Below are 13,633 nucleotides of genomic sequence, written 5' to 3' on the forward strand. Positions count from 1 at the left end.
TGTCTGGGGTACTACTAAAGGGGCCAACGCAATATTTATACGCAGAAAGCAGGCACTGAACAGTCAGTGCCCGCTTTCCTAACACATCCCCAGGCGCCCTTCCTGGGGGCGCCATGTAATATTTAAATTAGGGGTCGCGATAGCAAGGAGGCGCTAGGGTCGTTTCTGCGCCCCTAGTGCCTCCTTGATAACAAGAGCCTGAGAGCGTCCGCCAGTCAGGAAATCCGATGCCGAATTTATCGGCGTTGGTTTCCCTAAACGGCGCACAGCTAGGGAGTTCTGGAAATGGACACTTGTCAATTGAGTGTACATTTCCTGCACCCTACTGCAGGCGTTTTTGGGGGTTTTTTAAACTTTTTTTTTAAATTAGTTTGTGAAAGATTTTTCCTCCTACTTAATATCGTAACGATTTTTCAAATCTTAATATCGTAACGATAATAAGTAGGAGGCAGTACAGAAAAGCAGTTTTTCTGTTTTTCTGTACTAGTTTTAGGAGCACTCAGCAATTAAAGCCTACTCTGGGCAGGCATTAATTTCTGATTGCTAAAATGTGCATCCTAGATGCGCAATATTTATTTTTGCATTGGGAGTGAATAACTAATAGAGATGAGCTTCGTTTTTTTCTACCGGGTCGTTTTTTGTGTCGGACGCTTTGGGGTAAAGTTCGTTTTTCCTCGGTTAGTTTTTTGGAAAAACGAACAAAAACTAAACAGGGAAAAACGAAATGGGCCCAAAAAACGACACAGGAAAGCGAAGCTAAAAAAAAACACCCCAAGCATTAAAATTTACTATAACACATTAAATACACCCCCCCCCCCCCATGACTTCTAACATCCCTGGTGGTCCAGCGGGGTCCCGTGAACGATTTCTCCCTCCGTGCCGTTGGGCTTTTGGGCCTACCTCGCATCAAAATGGTGCCGATAGCCTTTGACCTACTATGTCACAGGGGCTACCGGTGCCATTGGTCAGCCCCTGTCACATGGTAGGAGCAATGGATGGCCGGCGCCATTTGTGCTACCGGTGCCATTGGTCAGCCCCTGTCACATGGTAGGAGCAATGGATGGCCGGCACCATCTTGTGCTCCTTCCATGTGACAGGGGCTGACCAATGGCACCGGTAGCACAAATGGCGCCGGCCATCCATTGCTCCTACCATATGAGTAGCCTTGAACTGGAGAGGAAAAGGACCTTGCTGTGCCCTGACATCTGAATATTTCCCAGTAGCTACCTGTGACATGTCAAACTAGGCTGATAGCTTCTAATATAGCTTTGCCTTGGGTTCAATGAAGTACATTTTTTGTTATATGATATGTGGGTGCTGTTATAGCCATCATTAAATAAACTCTGAACTATACATTTCAGAGGTGACTTTCAACAACATGTGAACGCATGGCACCATACTATTCCTAATCCAGCCTTCAGATAGTTAGACCAGCATTCTGAAGAGCTAATATACGTTGAGTCTTTGATTGATGATTATAACTGTCAACTTCTAGCTTCAGGCTATGCATTTAAGCAGCTGAGCTACTTGTGATTTCAATGACTTACAGAACATTTGGCTCCATGTGCCAGGCTCTGGAGTTCCATCATATATATGCGACTATCTCACCAATATGTGAGAGCTAGGACAGTGTCAAAGGCGTAGCCGAGGCAAGCAAGAAGGCGCAAGTAATGGCAAGCTATATTCACTGTGTTGGCAGTCCTACATGAATGCTGTGACAAGGATGGTGAGAAAGTGCAAGAGGACAATGAAAAACAGAGACTGTGCATGCAAATAGCAAATTAAATTTAAAGTGATGCATTTAGGAAAGAGTAACCCAAATTAAAGCTACATATTGCAAGGTTCCACAGTAGGAGTCATCACTAAGGAAAAGGATCTAGGTGTCATCGTTGAAAATATTTTGAAATCTGCTCAGTGCGCACCAGCCAAGAAAGCAAGAAAGCAAATAGAATGCTAAGGATTATTAGGAAAGGAATATCAAAATGCCTCTGTATTGCTCCATGGTGTGATCTCATCTTGAGTATTGTGTGCAGTTCTGGTCATATTATCTCAAAAAAGATAAAGTAGAATTAGAAAAAAGTGCAGAGAAGGGCCACCAAAATGATAAAGGGGAATGATATAAATTCTCCTATGAAGAAATGCTAAGGAGGTTAGGACTCTTCAGCTTGGAGAAGAGATGAATGAGAAGAGATATGATAGAGGTCGATAAAATAATGAGTGGAATGGAATAAATAAGCGTTAATCAGTTGTTTACTCTTTCATAAAGCACAAAGACCAGGATACACAAAATGAAGTTACCAGGTAATACATTTAAAACTAGTAAGAGAAAATATGTTTTACTTAATGCATAATTAAGCTCTGGAATTTGTTGCCAGAGGATGTGGTTAGAGCTATTAGTATAGCTTTGTTTAAAAAAGGTTTGCATAAGTTCCTGGAGGAAAAGTCCATTAACCATTATTAAGGTAGAGTTACAGAAATCCACTGCTTATTCTTGGGATAAGCAGCTTGGAATCTATCTACCCTTGGGATCCTGTCAGGTACCTGAGACCTGGCTTGGCCACTGTTAGAAACAGGATACTGGGCTTGATGGACCTTTGGTCTCACCCAGTATGGCAAGTCTTATGTTCTTATGAGATACACATTTGTCAGACCTGTCACACTGAATAGGATTGTCCCAAAAGGCTATTCCCTCAGCTTCCACTGAACTTGTCTATCCCGTGATGGTGAAGACAAACTGTGGCCAGCAACCTAGCTGTCAAAGCTGAAGCACTGTTGACAGGACACCAATATGGACACTGTTAGCCGAGGGTCAACACAGTACTTATGGGGTACGCATGTCTTGGAAGTCCCTGCACTGTGAGTCCAAAAAGGTTTAGGTAGACAAGTGACTTTTCAACAGCTCCAAGAGAGAGGATTTGAACTGCCACTTGTTTTAAGCTGACCAGTTGAAAGTCTGTAGTGCTCGGTCACACACTGACCTTAGTGGAAAGTGCTTTGTAGGGACCCAACATTAGTAAGTCTCCACAGCATGGAAAGAGAAAGCTGGGCCCTGGCACTATGGCTGATTGACCTAACTGTACAAGCCACTTGTCATGTAATCGAGGGCGTCACATCCCTGACAGTCCTCTGCTGTAAACATACAGACGGAGAGGGACTATGGAAAGAAGTTACCTATGAGCCAACCATCACCATAGAGGCTGTCTTCAAAATTTTCAAACAGTCCCAACTGCCTAAGTATAAAGGAATCGTGCATGGCTCGAGGATGTGCAGTCGAGCATCACAGACCATTTGCACATTGATGGAGTAGAAGAGCTTTCTGTTGCGGTAGCTCTCCTCCCTGGCAAGGGGTAGGATGCTGACTATGGAGTACAGTCAATAACTCCCAGAACATTTGTAAAGTTGGCAATGGCATAAAAACCTCTCTTCAAGTCCAGCAAGTCCTACCTTTCATGAAAGAATCTTATGTAATGGTTAACATGACTACATACAGCTGTTATGACCTGGCCCAGACAGCGAGAAAAAGACGTTTGAGACATCCTCCTGACTGTAAGGAGCTGGATGCCATAAAATACATGGTGCACAATAGTTTGGTGAGGCCTGGTGTAGCACAGGACCTTTCGGTGACCGGATCCAGATCTCCTTTGAGTTCTTGATATAATTCCATGATAGCCTAGGAGCTCAGGTGATACCTTGTAACCATGTGTTCCTCTGGCATCCCTAGCAATGTGGTGAATGGATTAAAGATGTGCTCCCTGTACCACCTACATGGCAAGGCCTGCCATCGGCCAGGGCGCTTCACCAGTGGGGCTTGCAGCTCTGGCTCTAATGCAGGTACATCCCTAGGAAGTGTTCGAACCTCCCGTGCCTGTTGTAGTAGTAGTAGTAGTAGTAGTAGTAGTAGTAGCAGCTGTTTTTGAGGTTGAGCAGCCCGAAGCAGCCAGTATCACACTATTAATACACTTCCCCCTAACACTGCAGCTTTAGGAAGACAGGGCAGGTAAGAAAAGCCAATTTTATTGGGCTACCAAGGCTGTGTAGATGTGTCTGAGAGAAGGCCACATTTTATTGCATGCAGTGATAGCTGCGATCATGCCTGATATGGTGCACTAAAAACATTTTTTTTTACTCTACTGCAAATCAAAAAAGTGTTATTTCTGATGTTAACGTAGAATAACACAGAATTTATTTTACCACAAATTGTGGTAGGAGTCTCTCATTTGCTAATTTTCTATCTTTTGCATATTCATCATATTTGCATGCTAACGCATGATGTCTATCTCGTGTTAGACTCCATTATTTTATTTTTGTTTTATTTGAAGTTTTTTCTATACCGAGGTTTGGTGAAAGCCTTCACTCCGGTTTACAGTTACAACAACCTTTTATAGTCAGTAGTTAAAATCAACATTTATTGTGCCATAAGGCCCTAACATGGCTTGATGAATGACCCTATTTGATGGTAACTTTCAAGCAGGTGCACATGCACACATATCCACGTGTATATGGGCGCATGCCCATATACGCGGCAATTTTATATTCATCATGCATGTTATAAAATAGCCCTGGTGTATGTGTGTGCCCGCGCAGCTATGTAATGTCGGCTTTGTGCCACGCAAATGAGGGAATGTTATAACAGACGCACATCCACGCCATGACCAGTTTCATCAGTTCGACCACTAGTTTGCCCAGCCTCAACTAGGTCCTCCAAACCTCCCTGGTTCTTTAGCCTGCACTTCTCCCAGTTATCCCAGACATCTCAAAATCTTTATAGATGCCTGGAAATATTTTTGAGACTTCCAACTCCTCAATAGCAGAAGTAACTTTATGCTAAAACATACCCAGGCGTGTACCCAGGGGCATAGGTACTTGCATGCACGTCTCTTGGCCCTGCCCTGGAATACCCATGACCTGCCCTCACCACACCCTCATTCTGTCCCTTTTTTCTCTAATGCAAGATATTCATGCATCAGGACTTGTATGCGGCTTATAAAATCGGGTGGAGACGTGAATATACTACAGAAAAGAAAAGAAATGTGTCCAACTGTGGCCCAGACAGGACAAAGATTGCAGGGGACCCCATGCAATAGCAGTAAAGCAAGAATTCCCAAGCATGCCTAGAAAGCACAGTTGCTTACCTGTAACAGGTGTTCTCCTAGGACAGCAGGATGTTAGTCCTTACATATGGGTGACATCATCCGATGGAGCCCGGCACGGAAAACTTGTCAAAGTTTCTAGAAGTTTTGACCAGCAGACTGAGCATGCCCAGCCTGCTATTATCCACGCGTCCACACGAGGTCCCCCTTCAGTCTCGTAACATAACAAAAATACAAGCGAAAAAATAAAACAACAAACTGAAGGTGAAGCCAACACCTTGGGGAGGTGGGCAAGATTCCTGAGGACTAACATCCTGCTGTCCTAGGAGAACACCTGTTACAGGTAAGCAACTGTGCTTTCTCCTACGACAAGCAGGATGGTAGTCCTCACATGTTGGTGAGTATAAAGCTTCAGACTGCCCCAGTCAAGTAGAGAGACCAACAGTGACCCAACAAGGTGCCAACGGGCACAACACAACTGAGGTGCTGTGGGTGAACAGGGGAGCAGTCTGGGACCCACAAGAGCATGAGGCAAGAAGAGTTGGGTTAAAGACTGGAACAGATTACGTAGGATGGACTGACCGAAAGCACTGTCCTGATGGCTGTCCCTGTCTAGGCAGTAATGGGCCGCAAACGTATGAAGAGAATTCCAGGTTGCAGCTTGGCAAATTTCAATGACAGGGACTGCACACAAATGAGCCACCAACATTGCCATAGCCCACACAGAGTGAGCCTTTATGACTGCTGGTTAGCTGAAGGCCTGCCTGCACGTAAGCAGAAGGCAAAGAAATCTGCCATCTACTTGGACAAGGTCTGCTTACCGACCGCTACTCCCAGCCTGTTGGAGTCAAAGGACACACGCTGAGTAGACTGTCTGTGGCTTACTGTGCGATCCAGGTAGAACGCCAAAGCCCTTTTACAGTCCAGGGTATGAAGTGCCCATTCCCCTGGATGGGAATGAGGCCTCGGAAAAAAGGTGGGTAAAACAATGGACTGATTGAGGTGGAAATCAGTCACAACCTTGGGCAGATACTTAAGATGTGTACGCAAGACTACACAAACATGGAAGAACTTCGTGTACGGTGTGTATGTAACCAGAGCCTGAAGCTCACTGACTCTCTGAGCTGAAGTGATGGCCACCAAGAATATGACTTTCCAGGTGAGGAACTTCAGTTCGCAGGACTGCAGCGGCTCAAAAGGAGGCCGCATGAGTCTTGCCAGGACAAGGTTGAGTTTCCAGGATGCAACCGGAGGTCGAAGAGGGGGCTTTAGCTGGAGGAAACCCCGCATGAAGTGGTTCACTAAGGACTGGACCGAAATGGGCGTGCCAACGACACCTCGATGATAGGCGCTGACAGTGCTGAGGTGCAACCTGACAGAATTGGTCTGGAGCCCAGACTCAGACAGGTGCCACAGGTAGTCCAGCAGCTGGAGGAGGGAGCATGAGAAAGGATCTATTTCATGACCCCAGCACCAGATGGAAAAACGTTTCCACTTTGAGCTGTAGGACTTCCTGGTCGAAAGTTTCCGGGACTCTACCAAGATCCGGGAAACACAGTCCAAGAGCTGTAAAGGCTGGATAACTATGCACTCAACATCCAAGCCGTGAGGGCTAGTGCCGGGAGGTTCGGGTGACACAGGGTGCCCTGATTCTGTGATATAAGGTTGGGCGCCATCCCCAGCTGGCTGGGCATACGCACTGACAAGTCCTGCAGAAGTGGGAACCAGACCTGCCAAGGCCAAGAATATGCCACAAGTATCATGGTCCTCTTTTTTCTGTTGAAGCTTCAACAAAGTCTTCAAGAGGAGCGGTAGATGGGGGGTATGCATACAAGAGGCCCTTCCTCCAATTAAGGGAGAAAGCATCGCAGGCAAGATGGCTGGTCCCCGTTACCAGGGAGCAGAACCTGCTCCCATTGTGGTTGTGAGGGGAGGCGAACAGGTCCACATCTGGTGTACCCCATCGGCGGAACAGCTCGGCCGTTACTGCTGGGTTGAAAGACCATTCTCGTGTGGCTGGAAGGACCGGCTTAGGCGAACCACCAGCAAAATGAGGTGACCTGGCAGGTAGGTTGCTCACAGAGACATCCCTTGAGACAGAGCCCAGTTCCACACCTGCATCACTTCTTGGCAGATGAGGGACGAGACCTTGCAGCCCTGTTTGTTGATGTACCACATCACAACCTGGATATCTGTCTGGATCAGAACTTCCTTGGATGACAACTGATCCCTGAATGCCCAACAGGGCGTACCGTATTGCCGAAGCTCCAGAAAGTTTATCTAACAGCGGGCTTCGGTGGCGGTCCATAGGCCCTGCATGTGGAGGCCGTTCGCTTGGGCTCCCCAGCCCCGGGGGGAAGCATCGGTGGTAAGGGTCACCTGGAGCAGAATGGGCTGGAAGGGAAGTCCTTGTTCCAAGTTGGAAAGGTCTTCTCACCAGGCCAGAGATATCCTTAAATGGTCCGTTATCATGACTGGAGCCTCCAGATTCTGAACCGCCTGCCGCCACTGGGCCCGCAAGGCCCATTAGGGGTTCCTCACGCAGAGGCGGGCCAGAGGAGTCACATGGACAGAGGCCGCCATTTGGCCCGGTAGGCGGAGCAAGAGGCAGGCAGGCGGGCACCCTCCAGCTGTTGTGGACGAGAGTAGTCAGCGATGTGAGGGCGATCGCTTTTGCCGTGTCCAGCCTGGCGCTGATGAAATCCAGCTGAGAAGATGGACAGAAGTGCAACTTGGGGAAATTGATAATGAACCCCACCATCTGCAGGGTCCACACCATCAAGGCCAGAGCTTGCAAAGCTCAGGAACGATAGTAGCTCCTGACCAGCCAGTCGTCCAGGTATGGAAACACATGGACTGAGCGATGCCTGAGATAAGCGGCCGCCACCACCACTAAGCATTTAGTAAAGCTGCGGGGGGCCAATGCCATCCCAAAGGGCAGCACTTTGTACTAGTAATGTGCACTCCCCACCACGAAGCGGAGGTACTTCTGGTAACTGGGGACAATCGCGATGTGTGCGTAAGCCTCCTTAAGATCGAGGGAGCAAAGCCAGTCTCCTCTTCGGAGAAGCAGGATCAGCATGACCAGTGAGACCATCTTGAAGTTTTCTCTTACGAGAAATTTGTTCAATACCCTGAGGTCGAGAATGGGGTGCAAGCCGCCATTCCTTTTCAGAATGAGGAAATACCTTGAAGAGAACCCTTGGCCCTGATGATGGCGAGAGAACGGCTCCACCGCACCCACTGCAAGGAGGGTGGAGAGTTCCGTTTGAGGGATGACCAAAGGGGCAGATGAACCCCACGATGAACATTTATTTATTTATTTATTTATTGTTTTTGTTATACCGAGTTTCATGACAGGCATCACATCAACCCGGTTTACAATTAACAAAGTGTGAAAGGCATAACGTAGCGTAATAAACAATATTCTCAATAAAAACCTTGAACTTTAAATACAGGGAATCAGAAAAGGATGTGAGAAAGTTACAAAAAACAGGGAAAATTAACTTGGAACTGGAAGAGGGGAGATAAAGGAACAGAGCAATATTTACATTTCAGCCAATTAATGTAAAAGAGTAACAAGATGAGTAAATAAGACTATGCGAATAAATGTGGCGGAACATGGGGGAGACCTCTCTGGGAGCCGGCTGAAATGCAGATGGTAACCCTGGCAGACAATGGAGAGGGCTGAGCGGTCCGATGTTATCTCTTCCCAGTGACAGGAAACCTGCTACCGACTGGGCAGGTTAGGGGTATGGCCAGCTGACTTGTACTCCCTTACCGCCAGTCAAAAGCCCGTAGACGGGACTTGCTAGGGAGCTGGTTGGTGTCTAGGTGCTCGCTGTTGGAGGGGACGACCCCTGGAACCAGTGCAAGGCAGACGAGTTGGAGCGGCTGGAGGATATTTCCTCTGCCGATAAAAGGGTTGGTGAGAACCCTGCCTGGAGGGTTTCCTGGCCTAGGAGGGTCCCTCTGAGGCAGTAGCAGACAGCAGCTGAAGGGTATCATGATGTACTTCAGTTGCACCACTGCATCCCAGACCTTATCTCCGAACAGGATCTCACCAGTGCAGAGGAGGTTGGCAAGCCTGTCCTGGGCCTCCGGTCGGAGATCAGTGGCCCGGAGCCACGACATTCTCCGGGTACCAATGCCCACGGCGGCTAAGCGGGCTACCATCTCAAAAACATCATAGGTGGAACACGCCTCGTGTTTTCCCGCCTCTAGACCCAGCGAGCCAATGGCAGAAAGGGCTTCCTGCTATTGCTGGGGAAGACACTCCGCAAAATCTTGGACTCGTTTCCAGAGATTGCAGTTGTACTGGGTCATATAAAGCTGGTAGGCAGTGATATGGGCAATCAGCACGGCGCCCTGGAAGAATTTTCTTCTCAGGGCATCCAGCTCCCTATGCTCGCGTCCTGGAAGTGCAGAAGCATGGGTACAGGAGCGCCGGGCCCTTTTTAAAGGCAGACTCTACGATCACTGACTGTCGCGAAAATGTCGTGGATCGGAACCGCCACAAAATCTTTGGAAGCATTGATGAACTGGAGAACTTCCAGCATCTTATGACGCGCATCCTCCTCCGAAGGAGCTGAAAGGGAATGGATTGGCCATAGCCCCGACAAACTCCGCGAAGGACAAGTCCTCAGGTGGTGATATGCGCCGCTCCTCCGGAGGGGAGGGCTCCGAAAGGGGATTGTCGGAGTAGTCTGAGGACGAGTGTGGAATTGTCACCCCAGGGGTCATAGGGCCCCTCCTCCTCACTGGGACTGGCATATCGTAGGCGAGGTTCATGAGGGGCATCAGCCCTGGGCTCCAAAGGCTTCGGAAGCTTCAAGGGTACCAGTGGCATAGATGGCTCCCCTGGAACAGAGGGGATCATAGGCCGCGGTAAGCTGCAGGGATCCGGCAGAAGCTCGGGGAACCATAGATGAGGGAACACGGTACCGGCCATATCTTCCTCTTCCTTGAACCAGAAAATCGGGAACGCTGCGGTGGAAAGCATCGGTGGCCAAGGGTTGCATCGAGGGCCCCTCGAGCACCGGCTGCATCGGTAGGGTGCCCAGGACGTCCAGATGCTCCAGCAGTGGTGCCAACATTGATGGCAGAGGCTTGGGCACTGGTATGGCAGCCAGTTGGCACCAGCAGCTAAACACATTGCACCGCTTTGAGCACTGCCGACGGCACCCTGCGGTCCAACTCATCCTGGAAGTCCGGGGTGGCCAGGACTGATGGAGGGGGATGAGACATCACCTGCTCTTCCTCAGGTCTCCGAGGTGGCACAGTACCCTGCACCGGTGTCGGTGGGGAACGCCTTGGGCTACCAGGAGCACCGGAGGATGGGGCCTCCGATGGCCAGTGCCACTTTGATGGCAGCTCAGCAGCTGCCAATGCCGCTCCAGAACGGAACAATGCATCGACGCTGCTGAGCCGTTTCCGGTGCTCGGCCCGGTCTTTCCCTGGCACCAAGGAAGCCAATGATCCCGATTTCCAGGAGAGCGGGGAGATCATCGAGGATCGATCCTCTTGCAGTCCCTCTTGCTAGTACCTCCAAGGATCAGGGGGAGGGGGAAGCGGGTCGGACTGCTGCCTGTGATCTTTAGGCATCAAAGGGAACAATGCAGGCGTCAAGGACTTCGGGGTCCTGAAAGGTTTCTCCACTTTATCAAGCCATTTTATCAACGCCCATTTTATCGACGTCCTTTGGGTGTCATCTGGTCGCACAGATGGCACCCCTGGACGTCATGCGAGGCCCCCAGGCAGAGGATGCAAACCTCGTGCAGATCTGTGATGGACATCGTCCGCGGGCACTGGGGGCACCCATGAAAACCTGTCAACGCCATGAAAAACACCCAGCATGCAGTCAATGACCGACGGACAACGTGAAGTAAAAAGTCAGGAATCAACTGCAAAGTTGGAAAAAATGGCTGAAAAAGGACCTACCATACTGAGGAGGCACCAACCGCGAAGAGAGACCAGACAAGGACCTGAGAAAAAAGCTTGAGAATATCGAGGAAAAAGTGGAAAAGGAAGAGCTCTAGGGACTGCGAAGCAGTGTATGTGTGTGGCTTACTTATCTTGTTTGTCCTTAGATCCATTGCCAAAATGGCTATAAGATCTCTGCCCTAAATTTACTAGAAGAAATAATTCACTAAAATCATAATATGCCTACAAACTGAAAGTTATGACCCTTAAGGCCAAAAGTCAACTGAAAAGTTGTGGCAGTGATATCCTGTGATATATCCCAAAATACTATGCTGTAACATCTGTGGAATCAGTAGAACTAGGGGTCACGAAATTAAACTTCAAGGGGGATGACTCAGAACCAATGTCAGGAAATGTTTCTTTACAGAGAGGGTGGTGGATGGGATAAACACTGTGGATCACTAAAGCCGAGAGGACAGAAATTAAGAAAAGCATGCAATGGGTGTAACTAGCTGGTGTAGCAGTTACTACCTTTAGCAGAAGGCAAGGAGATTACTATCCTTAACCAATAAGCCTTAATGCTTTTAATGCAAATGTAACATTGCTCTTCACTTCAATAGCAGGGGAGGGGAACAATGTATTTACTTCGTTTCTTCTTTGGAAATGCAAATAATTTTAAATGATTAATTGCTAACTACTGTAAACCGATTTGATATGCTTGCATGAAAAGTCGGTATATAAAAATTATTAAATAAATAAAAATAAATAAACTGGATTCAGACAACAACGAAGAAGGGCCCCAACATTTACGGTCTGGGGTACTGATAAGCATAGGGGTAACCTACATGGAGCGACAGTTACTACTCTTTACAGAAGGCATGAGGATTACTACCCTTAACCAATAAGCCTTGATGCTTTTGTTGTAACTGCAACATCCCTCTTTTCTTGTGGTAGTGTCTGACACTCAGTGCATGTTACCCCCATGTTTCTGATAAGGGTAGTAAATGCCACTCCATACAGGTTAGCCCCATGTTACTCCATACAGGCTATTCCCATGTTACTGTTAAAGGTGGCAACTGCTGCTCCATGCAGGTTACTCCCTTCTTTCTCCTAAGGGTAGTAATCTATATACATATATATATATACACACACACACTTCTGCACTCTATATAAATTTGCCATTCAAAAGGTATATATTTATATATATATATATATATATATATATATATATATATATATATATATATATATATATATATACATATATGTGTGTGTATATATATTTTCACACATACATACTGTTTGAATAGCAGATGTTATATACAGTGCTTAAGTATTTCACAATATGTTCCATTCTATTTAAACGAACGCAGAGTGGGATCCGTCACAAGCAGCCCTGCCCCTTATAGATGTCCAGACATTTCTTCAATGTCTGTAGATAGAGACAACAAAACAAAACAAAACCTAGACCCCCTTCCGGAGTCACTAAAACTAGTTTGAATGAGGCCAAGCACCTAATGTGCCTGGCTTAAATACTGCAAATCTAAGAAATAAAAATAAACCTATTTTCCATGCTGAAGGAGTCTTTTGGTTTCTATTTTCCCTGCACTTTTTAGGTGGTAATCAGCAGGAACAAAAATAAAGATGATTGGGTAGACATAGGGAAGGGATGCCGTAACCCTGTCAAGAGGGCAGGGGCAGCAAATTTTAAATGTACTTGTTCACTACTCTGTTTAGCTTTTATACTTCATTGACAGTGGAGCAAATTTGAAAAAAAAAATATATATAGTATATTGTGTATTATACTCACCGCCTGGGCTGGTTCCAGTTATTAAAAGTTGCATTCTGAAGTTCACTTTCCTCTCCCTCTCCTTCTTCACGTTCAGGCAACTCTGGGGTTTCTCTGTGAATAAGTAACAAAAAAACACTTACACTCCTTGTGCCATCATCTGAATTGAATTTTCCCTACTAATAAATCATATCAGCTGCTTATACCAAAGTATTACTCCAAACTATGTCAAGCACCTTTGCAATACGATCCATTCAGCTGTATGCCTAAGTGGTTTAGTAGTTGCAACTGAAACATATAAACTGGCTTGCTCCACCATGAGAACTGTAGGCTGGAATATCGCTTGCCTTCAAGGAAAAGGACTAATAAGATATATACACAAGTGTGTATGCAGTCTCATAAAATTTAGCTCATACAGAGTCAGCAACCATTCTCTAGTTTGGCTTTATCAAACTTGATCTGAATGTCTTTTTTTGATCAAGCTTAGATTTCATGTGTCTCAAAATCAGCTGCAGTCTAACTGGAGACAGTAACCACATGGCATACTTCCTTAAACTGTTTTGATGCATGCTGCTCTGAGGAGTTCCCCTTTCATTTTCTACTATTAAGTAAAGTCAAAAGAGGAACAAAAACAAATGGTGATTTACCTGAGAGATAATGAACATTTGTGTTTATGATAGGAATGCGATTTCTTTGTTAATTAGAACCTTTAACAGATCAGAAGAGATCTAGAGACATCTTTATACTTGGAAAGTGTGGTCGCTTGATAAGCATGATGTGAAACACAAACCAGCATAAAAGTTATGAAAACAGAAAACTGTCTCAGTAGTCA

General features: G+C 46.7%; 1 protein-coding gene across 5 annotated transcripts in view; it reads right to left on the reverse strand.

Annotated features, from left to right (window-relative positions):
- Positions 1-13,633, reverse strand: part of MPDZ (multiple PDZ domain crumbs cell polarity complex component) — a 662,189-nt gene that overhangs the window by 320,757 nt on the left and 327,799 nt on the right. For all 5 annotated transcript variants that reach the window (XM_029605550.1, XM_029605570.1, XM_029605559.1 and 2 more), the window contains one exon: positions 12,823-12,915. In XM_029605550.1, the coding sequence (XP_029461410.1) occupies positions 12,823-12,915 (93 nt within the window). The remainder of the gene's footprint in view (positions 1-12,822; positions 12,916-13,633) is intronic.

Source organism: Rhinatrema bivittatum, chromosome 1 (assembly GCF_901001135.1).
Source record: "Rhinatrema bivittatum chromosome 1, aRhiBiv1.1, whole genome shotgun sequence".
NCBI classification, from domain to species: Eukaryota; Metazoa; Chordata; class Amphibia; order Gymnophiona; family Rhinatrematidae; genus Rhinatrema; species Rhinatrema bivittatum.